The sequence below is a fragment of the Oncorhynchus mykiss genome, chromosome 10, assembly GCF_057628025.1.
Source record: "Oncorhynchus mykiss isolate SJ-2025 chromosome 10, ASM5762802v1, whole genome shotgun sequence".
Taxonomy (NCBI): domain Eukaryota; kingdom Metazoa; phylum Chordata; class Actinopteri; order Salmoniformes; family Salmonidae; genus Oncorhynchus; species Oncorhynchus mykiss.
In genome coordinates, this window is record NC_143031.1 from 63,175,043 (window position 1) to 63,197,423 (window position 22,381).

The following is a 22,381-nucleotide window of genomic DNA, read 5'->3' on the forward strand; positions in this document are numbered from 1 at the left end:
GTCCTTGGTAGGTGTACAGTAAATGTTGAGACACAGGGCTTGTACACTGAGTGTACAAAACATTAAGAACACCTTCCTAATATTCCATTTTATCCCCACTCCCCTTTGGCCCTCAGAACAGACTAAATTCATTAGGCATGGACTCTACAAAGTGTCAAAAAGAATTCCACAGGGATGCTGGCCCATGTTGACTCCAATGCTTCCCACAGTTGTGTCAAGTTGGCTGGATGTCCTTTGGGCGGTCGACCATTCTTGATACACAAGAAACTGTTGAGCATTTTAGTTCTTGACACCTACTACCATAATACCTCTCAATACCTCTCAATAGTCTCAAGGCTTTAAAATACTTCTTTAACCTGTCTCCAACTCTTCGTCTACACTGATTGAAGGGGATTTAACAAGTGACATCAATAAGGGGTCATAGATTTCACCTGGTCAGTCTGTCACGGAAAGAGCAGGTGTTCTTAATGTTTTGTACACTCAGTGTATATAAATCTAGACCTAGGCCTATAACTTAGTCTAAACTAAGGTTCACATTGCGCCTGTTGATATTTCTACAGATGTGAGCGATGGTTTACCTTGTAATAATCTTCTCTCTTCCCCTTTTGTGTTTTCCAGACACTAATATGAGGAAACCTTTATATGCCCCAGACCCTGGAGAACATCAGGGGCCCGTCGGTTGTTGTGTTTAGAGGACTATGCTCTCCGCGACACCGTAAGGCAAGCGCTCGTGCTAAACCAGCCAGAGCCAGAGCAGCCTCACAGCCAGCCTGAGCCTCAGCCTCCACCGATGCAACAGCGATGGAACTGATGCTCCCAGGTGCTGACATGGGGTCCCAGAAGGACTCCTTCCCCCTGAGCAGAAGGCATCACTACCTCCACGTCCGGAGAAAACTGAGGCCCATAAGGATTCTAGCTTTCGTCCTCAGCATCGTGACCCTCAGCACGGTCTTCTCATTGGGTGCCTTCCAGTGGACTACTTCTTCTACTGGGCGTGATGGAAATGGAGGGGATCTACTTTCCTCCTCCCCCGCTGCTTTGTCCGGGGGAGACCTACTGCAGTCGGCCCCCCGCAGAACTCTGCTCACCACCAAGGACCAGGGAGGCCACAACGTCTCCATGATGGAGGACATGCCCGTGGCCATGAAGTCTTCCATGGACGAGGTGAACCAGGGGGACTACCCCACGGATCTCTTCAACCTGGAGGAGAGAAGGCAGGGGGCCGTCTGTCTGCACATGTTCGGGATGTTGTACATGTTCATCGCCTTAGCCATTGTGTGCGACGAGTTCTTTGTCCCGGCCCTGACTGTGATCACGGAGAAACTACAGATCTCGGACGACGTTGCCGGGGCAACCTTCATGGCGGCCGGGGGTTCTGCCCCGGAACTCTTCACCTCCGTCATCGGGGTGTTCGTCTCCCACAGCAACGTGGGCATAGGAACCATTGTGGGTTCGGCCGTGTTCAACATCCTGTTTGTCATCGGGATGTGCGCCCTGTTCTCCAGGGAGATTCTCCAGTTGACCTGGTGGCCCCTCTTTAGAGACGTCTCCTTCTACATCATTGGTCTGTTGATGCTCATCCTGTTCTTTTTGGATAACCAGATCTTTCTGTGGGAAAGTATCGCCTTGCTGATGTGCTACTTGAGTTATGTGACCTTTATGAAGTTCAACGCAGATGTAGAGACCTTCATAAAGAGTCAATTGGGCCAGAATCAAGTGGAAGAGGTGGAGGCCGCTCCTAAGGTGAGTTTTGCCGCCACCTTTTCCTCCCCAGATGTATTCTTAACTCACGTTCCTTTTGCTTTTGGCAGGAGGCTGCTCGCGTGCAGCGTAAGGGAAGGGTATTTTAAAGTCGTCCTGCGGGCCAGGTAGACGGACAGACGCCAAAAACCTCTGGCTGCCCAGGGATTAACACTGGGTTTAGCTGCATGTCACCTGTGCATGGCCACACAGAGATGGCCCTCCCTATTCGTGCTGACTAAGTCAAACCACCAAGCAGGTTGCTCCATGGAGTCTTCCATCCACTCCCATATTAAATACCAGGCCTCTGAGCCCTTTGCAAAGCTGGCTCACCATGCATACAGCACTCGTAGTAGTCAGTCAGCTAACGTTACGCAATCTAGTTTTCCCTTAAACGTTTTAACCATATTACTGTACACAAGACACATTTACACAGTGTTTAGGAAATATTTATATGCCATTTTAAGAAATAAATATGTAGACTTTTTATCTTCTTGATGATGGATACTGTAATTACACACCATTTTATTGACTTTGTCATTAACTTCGACATTCATCGACCTATAGGAAATCGGTTACACACTAACTGGTTTACTGAATTCAGGGGTCTGTGGTTATCTGAGGGAGTCTTAAACATGGGAACCAACCAACTGTCAATATCTGTAACGGTCTGCAAATGGGGGAGGGTGGTCACTCTGACGAGGTCTCAATGTTTGGAGATTCCAATTCTTATTATCAACATGGCTCCAGAGGGTAGTTTGGTGTGGCCACGTTTCTTCAAAGGATAGACACGTTTGAGTGGATAGGCCCAACAATGTGCACTGCACAGTGTGTCCCTTTGAGCCGGCTTCTCAACAGCTGTATTCATTCAACATCTCTTCACGGCCAGAGTTGAGATAAAGACAGTAGGCTACAGTACGGCATTCACCGTTTTCGTAAAACTCCCACATGTAGTAAACGTCATGACTTTATTATCAAGATCGGCTGGCTAGTAATTCTCCAGCAATGCTGGCCCTTAATGTCAAAAAAACAACACCAACCCAACTTCAGATTTTAAGGAGGCTATACATACATTTTCATGGGATAAAACATTTAGGGCCAACCCCCACAAGACACAGCAAATAAATTGACGTGCACAGCTATAGATAGAATAAATACACACAAAAAAAAACTCTTACTGTTGTGACATATCTCCTACACGTGTCCAACCTGCTGTGTTCTTGTCTTTTGTCTTCAGTTGGAGTCTGATTCATTGCTCTCAGATGTTATATACTCAGAGTCACACTCTTACGGAGCACAGGTGAAGCCTAGCTGGATGTTGGCTGTGATTGTTAGGGCTTACCTGTAGCTTTTGACTTGTAATTTCATCCCAATTCCAGATCTTCAGGGGTTCATACTTTAATACTCCTGTGCAATTTGGACTAGATTATCGGCCTGTAGTTGGCATTGAGAAGAAAATAACATCCATACGTACTAGTTATTATCATCGTCTCACCACATTGAGACACTAGATATTGTAAAGAAATATCTAGCAATGAGTTTTGATATAATGATTCCAGCAAGCAGTACTTTTAAAAATACTTATTTCGATTAATTTAATGATAGCTAAATTACGAGCCACATTTTTTTTCTTTATATAAGAACCAATGTTGCAGCGACAGCAACATTTAGTGGGTAGCGGCAAACTTGTCCCTTACATCTTTACATGACATACAGTATTTGATCAGTAGTTATTTGATGTGTGGTACGTTCCGTTTACACCTCGGATCTTAACGTTGCGACGCGAGCGCCACTATTGAAGAGGTGGTTACTATTTCTATCATCAAGGGGATATAAAAACTCTGTTTGTATTCTGTCCTTCTGAGAAAACGGCCCTGTTCACAGGGAGTCTCTCGTCCTTGTACTGGTCTGACTCCCTAGGGCTTTTTAACCAGCCAGCACATGATGTACGACTTGCTTGCCCTCATATGTCTGTGGTTCTTAAGTAATCCCTCTGCAAATCCTCCAATCCATTTACCACAAGTAATTTTAGCCAGGTGCTTCTGCTGGCGTGGAGAGCAAAACTCACCCAACACTTGGAAAAGTTCGATTTTTTTTTTTTACTAATTGTGTTTATTGTTTTGTCATTCAGAGTAGTCTGTGCTCTTAACCCAAGCTATATATATACATATATGCAGCGAGAGAGAGATATGTATATATGTGTAAGATGGTGGAAGTCAGGAAGAACTCACCACACTTGATTATTCTAAGACTCCAATCCTTCTTAAACCCTTATCTCATTTCCATTGGTGACGACAGCGAATATAATGCGACTGACTCCTGGGCTGGACTCAGTTTCCCAAAAGCATCTCAAGGCTAAATTCATTGTTAGGACCCTCGTAGGAGCATCGTTAAAGCTCCGAGCTGTTTCCCAAAACCATCGTTAGTACAGTTGCACTTGAAAACGCTCATTATTTACCAACTGCCCCCAGACCACTCGTACAACAGCCAGGTGTGTTGTTAAATGCTTATTTGCCCTTCTGCGTTACTTTATACACAGAAGATCTACACCAAACATAGCATCAAGATGTTTAGGCCTATCTGTACCTTCTGTGACCAGCCGCGGACTTCAGTTACAATTGTTACAAACTATTCTTAAATGAAAAACAAGATGCCCGAATTAAAATATAAGTACAGTAAAGACCTATATATTTAAACCATATTGACATCAAGTTAATGTTCAATCAACTGAGTTTTTTGTTGTTGTTGATAATTCGAGGCTACTGTATGTAATTACGTCAATATATTTAATGTTGTGTGTGCGCAATACCTCATTTGTGATCTAGTGCATTGGTATAGGGTTAGCATTAGAATAATCTGCCTCAATATTTGCAGCCATAAGTGATAATATCTATATAGGAGCTGAACTGTCGTCAGTATTGTGGAATATTTATACTGTTAAAGTAAGACTTGAAAGGCGAAAGCTGATCCGACAGCAGTGCTGCCTTTCTTTTGATCCTATCAGTATCGACATATGATCCAACAACACTGAACGTTTTGTGGTGTTTTGGGAAACGCATAAGATCTTCAGCTGTTATAGGAACGATGCATCGTTAAAATGCTCCTAAACTTAATGCTGCATTTTAACCGATTGGGAAGGTGGTATTTACCACATATGACTGGAACTTTTCAATTAAATTCCCCTCCAACTCCTAATTAGTAGTGGGAAACTTGTCTATCATCCCTAAACTCCAATTTATCCCACATGCTGACCTCTGACGGCACATACTAAGGAAATTACCTCAATAACTGCATTTTCGACAGTTAAATGTAACAACTAACATTATTTTTTTAAAGCAATCTTTTAACAAGGTTTTGGAACACGATCATTTGTTTACAAGAATGATAGCTGTACTTATAGTTTATGGTTGACGCAGCTTGTTGGCCATTAGCCAATCAGCCTTTCTTGACAAAGTTCAAAGCACGTGAATGCATGATGCATCAAACTGTATTCATGACTTCACAACTGGTAATTACGTCCTTCCCACTTGGTTAGGAACGCAGCATAAGTTCCATCGCTATCGGGAATCGAGCCCTGGGCATGATGTAACTAACCTGCTGCAGCTGACTGACTAAAGCTGACTGACTAAAGACACAGAAGCCTACAGTGACTCAAAGAACTAGCAATCAACAGAAGAGGATCTTTTTCACATTATGTTTCTCTACATCCACTATATATACACACTGAACAAAAAGGTAAAAGCAAGATGTAAAGTGTTGTTCTCATGTTTTATGAGCTGGAATAAAATATCCCTGAAATGTTCAATATGCACAAAAAGCTTATTTCTCAAAGATGTGCACACATTTGTTTACATCCCTGCTCGTGAGCATTTCTCAATTTGCCAAGATAACCCATTCACCTGACAGGTGGGGCATATCAAGAAGCTGATTAGACAGCATGACCATTACACAGGTGCACCTTGTGCTCGGGACAATAAAAGGCCACTGTAAAATGTGTAGCTTTTTCACACAGCACAATGCCACAGATGTCTCAAGTTTTGAGGGAGCGTGTAATTGGCATGCGGACTGCAGGAATGTCCAACAGAGCTGTTGCTGGAAAATGTAATGCACATTTCTCTACCAAAAGCTGCATCCAATGTTGTTTTAGAGAATTTGGCAGTACGTCCAACTGGCCTCCACAACTGCAGACCACGTGTATGGCGCTGTGTGGAGCGAGCGGTTTGCTGATGTCAAAATGTTGTGAACAGAGTGGGGTTATGGTATGAGCAGGCATAAGCTACGGACAATGAACACAATTGCATTTTATTGACGGAGATACCGTGACGAGACCCTGAGGCCCATTGTCGTGCCATTCTTCCGCCGCCATCACCTCATGTTTGAGCATGATAATGCACAGCCCCATGTCACAAGGATCTGTAAGCTGAAAATGTCTCAGTTCTTCCATGGCCTGCATACTCACCAGACATGTCACCCATCGAGCATGTTCGGGATGCTCTGGGTTGATGTGTATGACAGCGTGTTTCAAAGTTCACGCCATTATTCAGCAACTTCGCACAGCCATTGAAGAGAAGTGGGACAACATTCTACAGGTCACAGTCAACAGCCTAATCAATTCCATGTGAAGGAGATTTGTCACGCTGCATGAGGTAAATGATGGTCTGGTTTTCTGATCCACACCCCTACTTTTTAGATGCATATCTGTATCCCCAATCATGTGAAATACATAGATTAGGGCCTAATGAATATATTCCAATTGACTGATTTCCTTATATGAACTGTAACTCAGTAAAATTGTTAATTGTTGCATGTTCCATTTATATATTTTTTTCAGTATAATACACTAGCATACAGTACTTAGTAGAATGAAGCAATCTATTGGGAATGCATTCTAAATAGTATGCTAGTATGGACATTGGAACATTTTGACCAGCATGATCTGAATACACTAGGAAGTGTTTGCTGGAGATTTTTTGCAAGAGACAAGACTGCATGCTTATGTTGCAGGGAAAAATCCTCACTTATGATTTAGAAAGAAAGCAACTACCAGTGTTCACGTATTTCCATCAGCAGTTTCCTTTCAATCATGCCTCTCAATGACATGATTGTGGACCATGCTTCCATAATCTTTAGTACAGGGCTCTGTTCCTGGAGAGCTACGGTCCTGTAGGTTTTCACTTGAACCCTAATCAAGCGCACCTGATTCTAATAATTATCTGGTTGATGAGATGAATCGGGTTAATTACAACTGGGGATGGAGTGAAAACCTACAGGAGGGTAGCTCTCCAGGAACAGGGTTGGAGGGCCCTGCTTTAGTATAATGTTTACCTTTATTGTGCGGGTTCACTTCCTGTGCTAAACCCCAGGGCCACAACTGACCAATCAGCTACAGTGTGTTTCATTGGCTCAGAAATAGGGAAGACCATAAAAACAGCTGATGAATGTATTGTCTATATTGCTTATGCTCCAGTCTTTGTTATTAATTGTAACTAAAAGTGTACTTGTATTGTGATTGGGTTAACTTCTTTCCCATGGAGAAAGGGTACTGATAACACACTTAACATGTTATTCTCTATCCAAGATCTTCTATATCCAATGGACACTGGGGCCCTTAAGGGTTGTAACCCCACCCAAGTAACAACCAATATTCAACCGAATACAAAATAAGTGTAATAAAAGTCTGAGGGTCGAATCAAACGTCACGTTGTGACATGTGAAGGTTGTTATGAGAGTTCACATGAAGGGTTTTAAATTACTGTTCTAAATACGGTTATCTCTGTGGATTAATCCTCTCTAAGTCTGGGAGCTTGGCAGGTCAGGTGGACACAATTGACTTCTGCCTTGCAAGGATACTTGCAGAAACTCCCGGCTTCGCAGAAAGCCTTGGCTGGCCGGCTGGCAGCCTTATGGAACTTACGGCTACAGTATACTGTGAATAATAGTTATTTTCGAAAAACTTCACGTGTTCCTTATGAAGATCTTAAAGATAATTTTGATTGGCAGTTTGAATTAATGACACTTTAATTCATCGCATTAGATAACAAGGCAGTTAACCCACTGTTCCCCCGGGCACCGAAGACGTGGATGTTGATTAAGGCAGCCCTCCGGACCTCTCTGACTCAGAGGGGTTGGGTTAAATACAGAAGACACATTTCAGTTGAATGCATTCAGTTGTACAACTGACTAGGTATCCCCCTTTCCCATTCCTTCCCTAACATGCACTTTCCAATGGGGCAGTTACCCCCTGCAGTGCAACTTTGATTGAATTCCAGACTTAGCTATTTCCTGTTATTGAGGCACTGAAAGAAGTAAAAAAATATGCATTTTATATATATATATATATATGTTGATTTTCTCATCCCAGATATTTGTTATAGTACAGCATGTGTATATATGTGTGTATGTATGTCCAGTTTGTGTGTTTGCATGTATGTTCATGTATGGAGAGTATGAAAACCCTGCAAATTCCCTCTCCAAGCCATTACCCAGAATTTTGGTAAATATTGTTTAAGCTATGAGGACATGTCTAGTGTTTGAATACGCTTTTACAGCCAAAACACTTTGTGGAAAATAGTACTTAAAGTAAAAAAATATATAACTATGTTTCCATTGTTATTGCAGAGGCATAAAGAGAGTTAGGGAGACCAAGCTACGTGATATAAAAACAATGGCAGTGAATGTAACGATCCCTATTAATCAGTGAACTTGAATTAACTTCAATTACCCTGTTTGTGGCGCAAATGGATCACTCATTAGTGCATTGTTTACTCCATCCCAGATTCTGTACCTAGAGACATCTATCTATGCCTCTGTTATAATGTTGGCAAGAGTTAATAACTATGAATTTGATGAGGCTCTATTATAATCATATGAATCACCGTTCATCCTGTGCTCCTTTCTTTTTGGTATTCGTTTTTATATGTCGACTCATACATAATTCACCACAAAATGTTTGTCTAGATTGGCCTACAGAATTTGTCAAATCACTATTTGTTCTTTAATAAATCCCATTTCCTGCAGTAAAATGACCAAATTCCCCTCTAGTGGCCTCATGGGTGGACTGTTAAAATTTTTCATGATTAATCAACATTATAAAAAATGTAAATAAACTCTGTCAAATGGTTTTGTTATATTTAAAACTTCTGTGATGTATATAAAGTGTAATATTGGGATGCAAACTCAAAATGTAATACATTTCAACTCTATATGTGACAGGTACAGGTGTCTTTTTAAACCAATAACCATGTGTGTGAGGTGTATACTTTTGTTTCAAAGTAGATTTGTTTAAGACTACCAAGAAACACTCTGTGTGAACCTGATTTAGCCTACTGTAGTACAGGGTTAATGCAATAAGCTGTAGCCTAGTATAAGGCCAATTACTTTTCAGTTGAACAAAGATGAATTTGCTAAATATTATTGCTATATTTGTATTGTGTCTACCCAATTTGTTGCTACCCTATTTGTGGCTACGCCGAAAACCTTGAGTTTCTGCAAACTAAGCAATGAATTCTCCAAACCCACTCCCCTCCTGACCTAGGTGGGAGTTCTGTTAAGAATCCATTTTACAGGGTCAGTGTTTATGTCCTGTCGCCATCAAATAAAAAATAAAAGGCATTCATCACATACACAAGTTTATAAAAGGTGCAGTGAAATGCTTGTGTGCTAGTTATGATAATGGCGCCCATTTCAGATCACATTACACGCAGCAGACCAACTGTTAAGCAAACTGGGCAGTGTGGCGATGTTTTGGCAGTGGTTTCAGAAGGGATACATTTGTACATTTGACATTTTAGTCATTTAGCAGGCGCTCTTATCCAGAGCAACTTACAGGAGAAATTAGCTAATTGCCTTGCTCAAGGGCACATCGGCAGATTTTTCACCTAGTCGGATCGGTGATACGAACCATCGACCTTTCTGTTACTGGTCCAATGTTCTGCTAGACTACCTGCCTCCCACAGTAAGCCAGGCCACAATGTAAACCTCCAACAGCTCTCCGTCTTGCCAATCCATCCATTCCTAACCCTAAGCTCTGGCAGCAGATGCTCTGCAGGTTTAGAGGCTCAATGCCCAATAACCTGTATAACCCGTAGGGCCATGTGAGCATTAGGCAACAGCCAACCGCCGGGAATCAAACACAGCACAAGGCCTTAGCCTGCCTTACTGGAAAGGCCTTAGTTTGGGCGCTCACATGGCTAACGCTCATCCGCTAACACTTTGAGAGACGGCTATTAGTGCCTATGGATGGATCCTCCTAACCCCAGTGGAAGCACTTAACAAGACTACATGACTCGTCATTGATCCAAAATGGTTGTGTAATTGTTGTCCCATTTTCTGGTAGACAAATAACAGGGCTGTTCAGGGGTTTCAACAATGCTAATTGAAGAAAATAATTGAAATTCAGTAAATAAAAAAAATGTGGGTAATCATAATCTGTTTTAGAATTCAAACATACATTAGGCTAACACTACAGTATGGCTAACACTACAGTATGGCTAACACTACAAACACTACAGTATGGCTAACACTACAGTATGGCTAACACTACAGTATGGCTAACACTTGGCCGATGTCTGCGTAGTCAAATTGCTCCTGTAACTCAAGACTTTTAGCTCCTATAATTCAAGCTGTTTCCTCTCCCGTTTTAACAGGTAATATTTATTAGTATGTCATGCTTGCCTGTAGTATAACAACGTGTCTGACCATAGCAAGCTGCTAAGGTGATGCACAGTTCTGTTGTCTTTGCACAGGGTTGTATTGAAGTTTATTCATTCTTTTCAAATCATTGATTTTACAGTGCCTTCAGAAAGTATTCAAACCCCTGGACTTTTTCCACATTTTGTTCACAGCCTGAATTTAAAATGGATTAAATGTAGATGTTTTTGTCACTGGCCGACATGCTACACCATATCGTCAATGTTTTTCCATTTTTCGATCAATTAAAAAGCAAAAGTACTCAACCCCTTTGTTATGGCAAGTCTAAATAAGTTCAGGAGCAAAAATGTGCAAAATAAGTTGCATGGACTCAATAATAGTGTTTAACATGCTTTATGAATGTCTACATCTCTCTACCCCACACATACAATTTACCTGTAAGGTCCTTCAGTCGAGCAGTGAATTTCAAACACAGATTCAACCACGGTCCTTGTTATATAAAACCCAGAAGCAATCCTCTATAGAGGTTAACAGAACGGGCATGTTACGTTGTGCAACAGTGGTGTGCATGAATGTACGCCACAAACCAAATGTTCCAATGTTCTCACACAATCACATGATATTTTGCTTCGTGCATTCCCAACACGTCATGCCATCTTAGCCTGTTTTGCTATACATGTCCCATAGTCTTCACAAATGGCTTTCCTATTTTAGACAGGGAAACCTACTGCTTGCTATGGTATCATACTGTACCTTACATTCCAAACGGAAAATCAGTATGCTTTCTCAATTGAATTTCTCTCTCAAACAGTTGTGTAGATTTTGTCTCCACCACTGTCCGGTATATGTCCTCTGAAGAACCGTTGGCTTTAGATTAGAGGAGCTGCATCTGTAGGTTTGAAAGACTTTGTCTTCCCAGCTGCCGAGCCGCCATGTCTTCCCAGCTGCCTTACAACCTGTACATTCTCTATGGATCATTTTGAAACTGGCTGGCCCATTGACACTTTCATATCCTGATCATTTACCATGATGGCCGCTTTTATTTCATTCATTAGGCTACATCGTCTTGTCAATAACTAGCATTTCTTGGCAGATTGTATTTTCTGTTTAAGTGCGATTGTGTGTGACTTCATACATGCATTTCTTTCTCTTTACTTCTTTCCTTTGAAGGCAAGCACGGGGGACGTCGAAAACAAGCTGACGGTATGTTTATGTTCTGTCGTTGCATCTTAATATGTATTTGTACGTGTACTGTCATATTGACAGTACTGAATATCCAGTGCTCTTAAGCAAGCACATAAAGCATGTCGCCATAGAACGCAATGCTGCATTGAATACAATGAACACCAGAGCCATGTGTTTAGAGTGTTGGGCCAATGGCATTTCTGCATTAAGACACATTTACATGACACTTCAACATTCAACATGGCAGCCATGTTAGCTCCCCACTAACATTACTTGAGGAATATTAAACAAATATTATGAAACTGAATGTCTAGAAGGAGCATTATGATGCATTTACACGACACTTCAACCTTCTATGGCAGCCATGTTGGCTCCCCATTAACATGGGCAATATTTAAACACTGCTATGTAACTGAATGTCTAGAATTAGATCAAAAGTTGACCTAACTCTCTAAATATATCAACTCTCTAAATATACGCAGCTGGTTTGCACTACAAGACCCTCATTATTGACACTCACGCACTTGACACGTCACACTGTGCATTCACTGTGCATACCGCTGTGTTCAACTGCGTCATTGTTACGCCACTAGGTACCAAAGACACAGATGCATTGTGAGTTCAGGGTTGGGGTCAAACCAGTAAAGTAAAATCGAAACTCAATTCATATATTGAATCTCAGTTCACGTGACTGAATTGAAAGCCAAATTGATACCACACCTGCAGCTGTAGATTAGATATGTATGTATTAAAGATATAGATGATCTAGTATTGAAGCTATAGATGATCTAGTATTGAAGCTATAGATGATCTAGTATTGAAGCTATAGATGATCTAGTACTGAAGCTATAGATGATCTAGTTTTGAAGCTATAGATTATCTAGTATTGAAGCTATAGATGATCTAGTATTGAAGCTATAGATGATCTAGTATTGAAGCTATAGGTGATCTAGTATTGAAGCTATAGGTGATCTAGTATTGAAGCTATAGACCTAGTATTGAAGCTATAGACCTAGTATTGAAGCTATAGATTATCTAGTATTGAAGCTATAGATGATCTAGTATTGAAGCTATAGACCTAGTATTGAAGCTATAGGTGATCTAGTATTGAAGCTATATATGATCTAGTATTGAAGCTATAGATGATCTAGTATTGAAGCTATAGATGATCTAGTATTGAAGCTATAGATGATATAGTATTGAAGCTATAGATTATCTAGTATTGAAGCTATAGGTGATCTAGTATTGAAGCTATAGATGATCTAGTTTTGAAGCTATAGATGATCTAGTATTGAAGCTATAGATGATCTAGTTTTGAAGCTATAGATGATCTAGTATTGAAGCTATAGATGATCTAGTATTGAAGCTATAGATCTAGTATTGAAGCTATAGGTGATCTAGTATTGAAGCTATAGGTGATCTAGTATTGAAGCTATAGGTGATCTAGTATTGAAGCTATAGACCTAGTATTGAAGCTATAGACCTAGTATTGAAGCTATAGATGATCTAGTATTGAAGCTATAGATGATCTAGTTTTGAAGCTATAGATGATCTAGTATTGAAGCTATAGACCTAGTATTGAAGCTATAGATGATCTAGTATTGAAGCTATAGATGATCTAGTATTGAAGCTATAGATGATCTAGTTTTGAAGCTATAGATGATCTAGTATTGAAGCTATAGATGATCTAGTATTGAAGCTATATATCTAGTATTGAAGCTATAGGTGATCTAGTATTGAAGCTATAGGTGATCTAGTATTGAAGCTATAGGTGATCTAGTATTGAAGCTATAGACCTAGTATTGAAGCTATATACCTAGTATTGAAGCTATAGATGATCTAGTATTGAAGCTATAGATGATCTAGTATTGAAGCTATAGACCTAGTATTGAAGCTATATATGATCTAGTATTGAAGCTATAGATGATCTAGTATTGAAGCTATAGATGATCTAGTATTGAAGCTATAGATGATCTAGTATTGAAGCTATAGATGATCTAGTATTGAAGCTATAGATGATCTAGTTTTGAAGCTATAGATGATCTAGTATTGAAGCTATAGATCTAGTTTTGAAGCTATAGATTATCTAGCTTTGAAGCTATAGATTATCTAGTATTGAAGCTATAGATGATCTAGTATTGAAGCTATAGATGATATAGTATTGAAGCAATAGATGATCTAGTATTGAAGCTATAGACCTAGTATTGAAGCTATAGATTATCTAGTATTGAAGCTATAGATGATCTAGTATTGAAGCTATAGATGATCTAGTATTGAAGCTATAGATGATCTAGTATTGAAGCTATAGATGATCTAGTTTTGAAGCTATAGATTATCTAGTATTGAAGCTATAGATCTAGTTTTGAAGCTATAGATTATCTAGCATTGAAGCTATAGATTATCTAGTATTGAAGCTATAAATGATCTAGTATTGAAGCTATAGATGATCTAGTATTGAAGCTATAGATGATCTAGTATTGAAGCTATAGACCTAGTATTGAAGCTATAGATTATCTAGTATTGAAGCTATAGATGATCTAGTATTGAAGCTATAGATTATCTAGTATTGAAGCTATAGGTGATTTAGTATTGAAGCTATAGGTGATCTAGTATTGAAGCTATAGATTATCTAGTATTGAAGCTATAGATTATCTAGCATTGAAGCTATAGATTATCTAGTATTGAAGCTATAGATTATCTAGCATTGAAGCTATAGATTATCTAGCATTGAAGCTATAGATTATCTAGTATTGAAGCTATAGATGATCTAGTATTGAAGCTATAGATGATCTAGTATTGAAGCTATAGATGATCCTCTGGTTTAGAGATGTTAAAGCAGCCTATGCCCTTGGTCTCTACTGCAGGCCAAGCCCCGTCTCCAGAGAGGAGGATCATCAGCCTCCCTCCACAACTCCCTGATGAGGAATAGCATCTTCCAGCTCATGATCCACACCCTGGACCCCCTCAGTGAGGGTGAGGGACTGGGGGGTAAAACAAAGTTTTTTTTGACACACCTTCAATATAGACACACTTCCAATCTCTATATTTGATGTATTTGATTCAATATGCTTCTGTATTAGGCATGTTTTCATCATTTCTCATTAATGGAAACCAAATAAAATATGTGTCATGTTTTATGTTTCTATTAGTGGGGAATCCGTAGCTAGGTTCATATCATTGGGGTTCATCACTGACTCTCTGTAGCAATGATTGTGTTTCAGGGCGATTCAAAGAGAAGGCATCCATTCTTCACAAGATGGCCAAACAGAAATGTCAAGGAGGTGGGGACGGGGAAAAACCCAACGGTGTCGCAGGTGAGCTTTACATTTTAAATGTACGTAAATGTTAAATGTGTTGAAATACTATATTATAAACTGGGTGGTTCCAGCCCTGAATGCTGATTGGCTGAAAGCCGTGGTACATGAGACCGTATACCACGGGTATGACAAAACATCTATTTTTACTGTTCTAACTACATTTGTAACCAGTTTATAATATCAATAAGGCACCTCTGGTTTTTGTGGTATATTTGCTTCAGAACAGCCCTTAGCCGTGGTATATTGGCCATATACCACACCGCCTCAGGCCTTATTGCTTAAATATACTGTATATACATAATATATATTGCATTACTTCCTCCAGTGCCTCTCACTGTCTCTCCTTCAAGTCTAACTCCTGGCCTTTCTCTATATTTCTGTCTCTCTACGCAGACAAAAGCATCCCCAACAGTTCCAACGTGACAGTGGAAGTCACTTCGCCTGCGAACGGCGACATAGGACCGGTAGGCTTTGTCTACCAAATACCTCCAAAATCAGTGATGATGTTTAAGAGAGTAACTGACACACACTGGATAAATGAGTTCTGCTTAAATCAAATATGTTTTATAGCCTTGGTATTCCTGTCACTGTTTCTCTCTAACTCCCCACCCCCTCTCTGTTTGGTAGGCTGAGGAGGAGGAGGAGGAAGATGAGGACGCTCCTCTGAGTTTGGAGTGGCCGGAGACGAACCGCAAACGAATAACGTATCTCCTTATCCTCCCCATCGTCTTCCCCCTGTGGCTCTCTCTGCCGGATGTCAGGAGAGAGGTAAGTGGAGCTGCGATACTCCTCAGACTACATTAACATTTGCGGTGTAGCTATGATTGATTGGTAGGTAGGTCGTTTGGTTGATTGATTTGTGAAACTCTATGCCGCTGATGCTTCAAAAGGACATTAAAAGTTTTCATGAAACCTTGTTTTTTTTGTGTTTTTTTTTAGACTTCCACAAAGTTCTTCCCCATAACCTTCATTGGTTCAATCTGTTGGATTGCTGCCTTCTCCTACCTCATGGTATGGTGGGCTCATCAGGTAAGCCCCTCCCTGGCACCTGTCACTCTCATTCTGAGCCAATCAAAACAGGGTTTGTTTTTATCGTTTTGACTCCTGATACAGGAACAGGGTTGCGTTCAGGAGGGCCCAAAGTCAAATGTTGTGAAACGTTGCAGGTAGAAGTGCCATGAATAGAGCCGGCATGATTCTTTACTCTAGAATTGAGATGACTGTTATAAGGCCAAAAAATGTGTCAATCATTACATCACCTCACCTTTGGTCTTTTGATTATGGTGGAAGCATATCAGTCTGTGTGTGACCACGACACATAATCCTAACAGCTAAGCAACTACTTCCAGTAGTACCTACTAGCTCCCCCGTCAGATCAACGTTAACCTCGACTATAGAAGAAGAGCCAACCAATCCAAACAAGACCCAGTCATTCGATTGAGTTTCAGCCGTGTCTACTGCCAGACGTCATAACGCCGAATCGGATTCTTCGTCTTTGTTTGAACAATGTAGTTAACCCATTTTCACTCTCAGGTTGGAGAGACCTTCTGGATTACAGAGGAGATCATGGGATTGACCATATTAGCAGCTGGTACCTCAATCCCTGATCTAATCACCAGTGTCATTGTAGCCCGGAAAGGCCTTGGTGACATGGCTGTGTCCAGCTCTGTGGGCTCCAACATATTTGACATCACCGTGGGGTAAGTCGGCCTAAAAGCACATTTAACATTTTAAAAACTCCTGTTTGCATGAATGAGTCATTCTTTGATGTTTTTCTCGGGCAAGCTCTGTCGCTCCACATTTGCAATGTTACAGTAGCTTTGCACAGATCTATGCTCTTCTGAATGGCGAAAATGTCAACCTGGAAAGTCAAAGGATCAACTGCAACTATGTTTTCACTTCACCACCATGTAGTCTCTTCTAGACGGTGACGGTACAAGTGATTTCTCTGTTTCTCCGTCTACCCTTCCAGCCTGCCGTTCCCGTGGCTCGTCTACGGCCTAATCAATGACTTCAAGGCGGTGCAGGTGAGCAGCAACGGTCTGTTCTGCGCCATCGTGCTCCTCTTCCTCATGTTGCTCTTCGTCATCATCTCCATCGCTTCCTGCAAGTGGAAGATGAGCAAGGTGCTGGGAGGCCTCATGTTTTTACTGTACATCTTCTTCCTGGTAACCAGCGTCATGCTGGAAGACAAGATCATCGTGTGTCCCATCTCCATCTGAAAAGCCCCTCTTCAACCCCGAACCCCCTGGAAACACAAAGACACACAATCATATAATCCTCCAGTTGTCAATGGGGGCTTCCGTTGTGAGGAGCAGTAGAAAAAACGAGCCTGGCGTGATTGATTGATTTCAAATGTCCGAGCACAACCTGCAGATGATAATTTGCGAACTTATTGTGCAGGGCAGACGGACCTGACGATGAGCGATTGATTTCACGATGCTACGGCCCAACGGGGTGGGTCTCTCTCCACGTCACATGACCACATCGAGAGCTTCGGTTGGTTTGAATCCGTCGTTGGCTGACAAACAGGCAATTGTAATCACGCCTATGATGGAGAGTAGGACCACGTCTGGTTACTCCAATCCAGAGGACTATGTGATATGATTAGAGAATATATTTGAATTAGTCAGGTATCAACTGGTACCGACTGTCAGTCGGGCTCAAAAACCTTGATGACTGTATGAAGTGGAACTCTGGAAAAGGTCCAGCATTGTCCTAACCAGAAAGTGGAACCTGCCAGAGAAGTGTGGGAAGGTTGCACTGATCAAGCGGAAGTGTTTTTCTTGATTTTTGTAAATTAGTTTTCAGATGTATTTATATTACAAATGATTCATTGCAAAACCCAAAAGGTTTTTGTTCTCAAATCAAAATCTAAAACTTGTACAGTTCTGATTTTGGTTTATAACTGGTACATGGTTGTATGAACTTGCAAAGTTTGGAAAGGTAAAAGTGTATATGAAGAGAAAATGATATTAATATGAAGACGGTGGTTTTGTTTGGGACAATTTTGTTAAGTAAATATAATATAGTATTTCTAATGTTAATTTATCTTCTGTTTCGTAACCCCAACCCATATTTTCCAACTTGTTTGACACTTAATATTAAGGTGATTCCAGTTGAGCAAATCTACTGTACCTAATGCTACAACATTTTTATGTTTGAAAAAGTTTTGGTAAAGTTTCGGTAAAGTTTCGGTAAAAGTACTTCCACTTATTCTATATGCAAATCAGTTGTGGAACATGACAAATGTCAATAGCTAAAATGGTCGACAGATGTGAAATTCAGCACACCGTATGATGTAGGCACATATTAAACCCCTTTCGGTGTACAACAACCCCTTTCAAGCAAATGTATTTATAAAGCCCCTTTTTACATCAGCAGATGTCACAAAGTGCTGTACAGAAACCCAGACTAAAACCCCAAACAGTGCAGATGTAGAAGCAGATGTGAAGTGTAAAAACATCTAAAGTGGGGGTTGTGAACTCTGTACAAATGATCATTTTTTTCCATGTTTGATACAGTTTGTGTGCTTCAGAATCATATAGGCAACATCTAAATATATACATTTTTCGACGTTATTTGTTTGCTTGTTTTCTCGGTATAATACAGCAAACAGTAACATGTATATCTGAATAACATCCTGTGTTTTTCTTCTTCACTTGTGATCAACTGAACAGAATAGGGGTTGAAGATTTTATATTGACCAAAGCAAAATAGCATGTGAATGATATTATCCGGATAATCAATAGTTCTTCTCTGTAAAAAAAATCTATATGTTTCTTCTCCACTATAAGATCGATCATAAAAAAATGTCAAACTATTTAGTTGCTGCAGAATTGTTACTTTACCATTGCAGTACGGTGCTTACACTTTCACTGGCAATCGCAAAGCATATCACTGGGATATACTATATGTGATTTTTTTAACAATAATAATTGAACCATCCCACACTGAATAGGCCAAATAAATAGGCTGCTATATTCACAACTTAAAATAGTGGATTATCTTTGTTAAAAGATTTTCCATGTATTACTGTATCCCCCTTCACTTTGTTGGTTAATTTCTCTAAGCCAATTTCCTCATTGTCAATTTGTTTTCTCTCATGTATGCAATTTGTATGCATACAAACAGTTTGTGAGCTGTAATGTCAACTCACAATATGATCATTCCATCTTATAGTCAGACCAATATTGCTTCCACTACTTTAGGGATCAATGTGGATCTCTACAGAACACTGTTAGATGGCAGATAACATCTTAACTTTAGACAGCCACATTAAAGGGAAGCACTTTCATATCTAGTGTGCAATTTGTTGATATCCTTTTTCAATGGATCTTATGCGTGTGTAACATTTTAATGTATAGATGAGCAGGAAGGAAAATCTGTCAATATGCAGAACTATATGGATGGCGTGGAAGTCTATCACAATACAGAACAAACAATGAGTGGCCAGGCTTTTATATTTCTGTTACAAACCATATATTTAAGTATGAATCATGTATATGAATCATAATCATGTGTACTTGAATCATGTATAATATTGTCAAAATCATATCAGTCATTCTGTATAAAAAAATGTCATATGATAATAAATGAAACTTTGTTTGAAATGTAGGCGTCAATTGCTTTATTTCAGAATCAAATCACCCAAAACTTACCAGTCAAAACTATCCAATAAATGTTGTCCTCTATAATATACAAAGATTCATTATAGGGTGCAATGGTGCATACATTATGGATTTGGTTACAAACACCGGCTCTTTCTATTACAAAATGACCAGGTGAAAGCTATGATCTCTTCTTGATGTCACTTGTTAAATCCACTTCAATCAGTGTAGATGAAAGGAAGGAGGCAGGTTAAAGGATTTTTAAGCCTTGAGACATGGATTGTGTGTGTGGGCCATTCAGAGGGTGAATGGACAAGTTAAAAGATTTAAGTGCCTTTGAATGGGGTACGGTAGTCGGTACCAGGCACACCGGTTTGAGTGTGTCAAGAACTGTAACGCTGCTGGGTTTCACACAAACAGTTTCCCCGCGTGTATCAGGGAATCCAGCCAACTTGACACAAGTGTAGGAAGCATTAATGTCAACATGGGCCAGCATCCTGGTGGAACGCTTTTGACACCTTGCAGAGTCCACGTCCAGAGGAACTCAGGCAGTTCTGAGGACAAAAGGGGGAGGGGCAACTCAAGATTAGGAAGGTGTTCCTATTGTTTAATCCACTCAGTGTAAGAACATAACCTAATAGCTCTTCCTAGTGGTTGAAAAGAACCACAGCAACCCGGGACAAATTCAGTTGGCAAACGTAGTCGAACGTTGCAGGTAGAAATGTCATGAATAGAATATGACACCTTATTACACACTGAACAAAAATATAAATGCAACATGGAACAATTAAAACATGTTACTGAGTTGGAGTTCAGAGAAGGAAACTAGTCAAACAAAAGCAATTAATTCCTGAAAAAAAGTAATAGGGGAGTGGATCAGAAAACCAGTCCCTATCTGAAGTAAACACCATTTGCCTCATGCAGCGCGACACATCTCCATCCCATATAGTTGATCAGGCTGTTCATTGCGGTGTGTAGAATGTTGTCCCGCTCCTCTTCAATGGATGTGTGAAGTTGCTGGATATTGGTGGGAACTGGAACACGCTGTCGTACACGTCAATCCAGAGCATCCCAAACATGCTCAATGGGTGACAAGTCTGGTGAGTATGCAGGCCATGGAAGAACTGGGACATTTTCAGCTTCCAGGAATTGTGTTCAGATCCTTGCGACATGGGTCTGTGCATTATCATGCTGAAATAGGAGGTGATGGTGGCGGATGAATGGCACGACAATGGGCCTCAGGATCTCATCAAGGTATCTTTGTGTATCAAAATGTCCATTAATAAAATGTAATTGTGTTCGTTGTCCGTAGCTTATACCTGCCCGTACCATAATGCCACTGCCACCACGGGGCACTCTGTTCACAACGTTGACATCAGCAAACTGCTCACCCACACAACTTCCCGGTACAGTTGAAACCGGGATTCATCCATGAAGAACACTTCTCCAGCATGCCAGTGGCCATCAAAGGTGAGCATTTGCCCAGTGTAGAACTGAAGTCAGGTCAAGACCCTGGTGAAGACGATGAGCATGCAGATGAGCTTTATTTATATTGAACATTTTACAACATTGTGCCCGACTGAACGCACCTGTTTCTTTCTTTTTTTTATACAGTACCAGTCAAAAGTTTGGACACACCGCTTCATTCAATGGTTTTTCTTTATTTGTTTCTATATTGTAGAACAGTGGGGACATCAAAACTATGAGATAACACAGAATCTTGTAGTAACCAAAAAAAATGTTAAACAAATGAAAATAATATATTTGAGATTCTTCTAGCCACCCTTCGCCTTGATGACAGCTTTGCACACTCTTGGCACACTCAACCAGCTTCATGAGGAATGCATTTCCAACAGTCTTTTAAGAAGTTCCGACATACAGTGGCTTGCGAAAGTGTTCACCCCCTTAGCATTTTTCCTATTATGTTGCCTTACAACCTGGAATTAAAATAGATTTTGGGGGGGGGGGTTGTATCATTTGATTTACACATTCCTTCCACTTTGAAGATGCAAAATTGTTTTTATTGTGAGACAAACAAGAAATAAGACAAAAAAAACTGAAAATTGAGCCTGCATAACTATTCACCCCCCCAAAGTCAATACTTTGTAGCGCCACCTTTTGCAGCAGCAAGTCTCTTGAGGTATGTCCCTATAAGCTTGGCACATCTAGCCACTGGGATTTTTGCCCATTATTCAGCAAAAAAAAGCTACAGCTCCTTCAAGTTGGATGGGTTCCGCTGGTGTACAGCAATCTTTAAGTCATACCACAGATTCTCAATTGGATTGAGGTCTGGGCTTTGATTAGGCCATTCCAAGACATGTAAATGTTTCCACTTAAACCACTCAAGTGTTGATTTAGCAGTATGCTTAGGGTCCTGCTGGAAGGTGAACCTCCGTCCCTGTCCCTGCCGATGAAAAACATCCCCACAGCATGATGCTGCCACCACCATGCTTCACTGTGTGGTGTTCTCGGGGTGATGAGAGGTGTTGGGTTTGCGCCTGCGCCAGACATAGCGTTTTCCTTGATGGTCAAACCCTCAATTTTAGTCTAATCTGACCAGAGTGCATTCTTCCATACAGTGGGGCAAAAAAGTATTTAGTCAGCCACCAATTGTGCAAGTTCTCCCACTTAAAAAGATGAGAGAGGCCTGTAATTTTCATCATAGGTACACTTCAACTATGACAGACAAATTGAGAAAAAAAATCTAGAAAATCACATTGTAGGATTTTTAATGAATTTATTTGCAAATGGTGGTGGAAAATAAGTATTTGTGGTGGAAAATAAGTACTTTTTTGCCCCACTGTATGTTTGGGGAGTCTCCCACATGCCTGTTGGTGAATACCAAAAGTATTTGCTTATTTTTTCTTTAAGCAATGCCTT

The 22,381-nt window shown here is 40.5% G+C and overlaps 1 protein-coding gene across 1 annotated transcript; it reads left to right on the forward strand.

Annotated features, from left to right (window-relative positions):
• Window positions 1-618: 618 nt before the first annotated feature.
• LOC110534454 (sodium/potassium/calcium exchanger 2-like) lies at window positions 619-19,505 on the forward strand. Its single transcript, XM_090187400.1, has 9 exons — window positions 619-1,743; window positions 11,560-11,592; window positions 14,439-14,562; window positions 14,796-14,888; window positions 15,285-15,355; window positions 15,519-15,659; window positions 15,831-15,920; window positions 16,425-16,591; window positions 16,864-19,505. Exons 1-9 carry the CDS (start codon window positions 802-804, stop codon window positions 17,111-17,113), a joined length of 1,911 nt encoding a protein of 636 aa, XP_090043526.1. The 5' UTR covers window positions 619-801; the 3' UTR covers window positions 17,114-19,505.
• The last annotated feature ends 2,876 nt before the right edge of the window (window positions 19,506-22,381 follow it).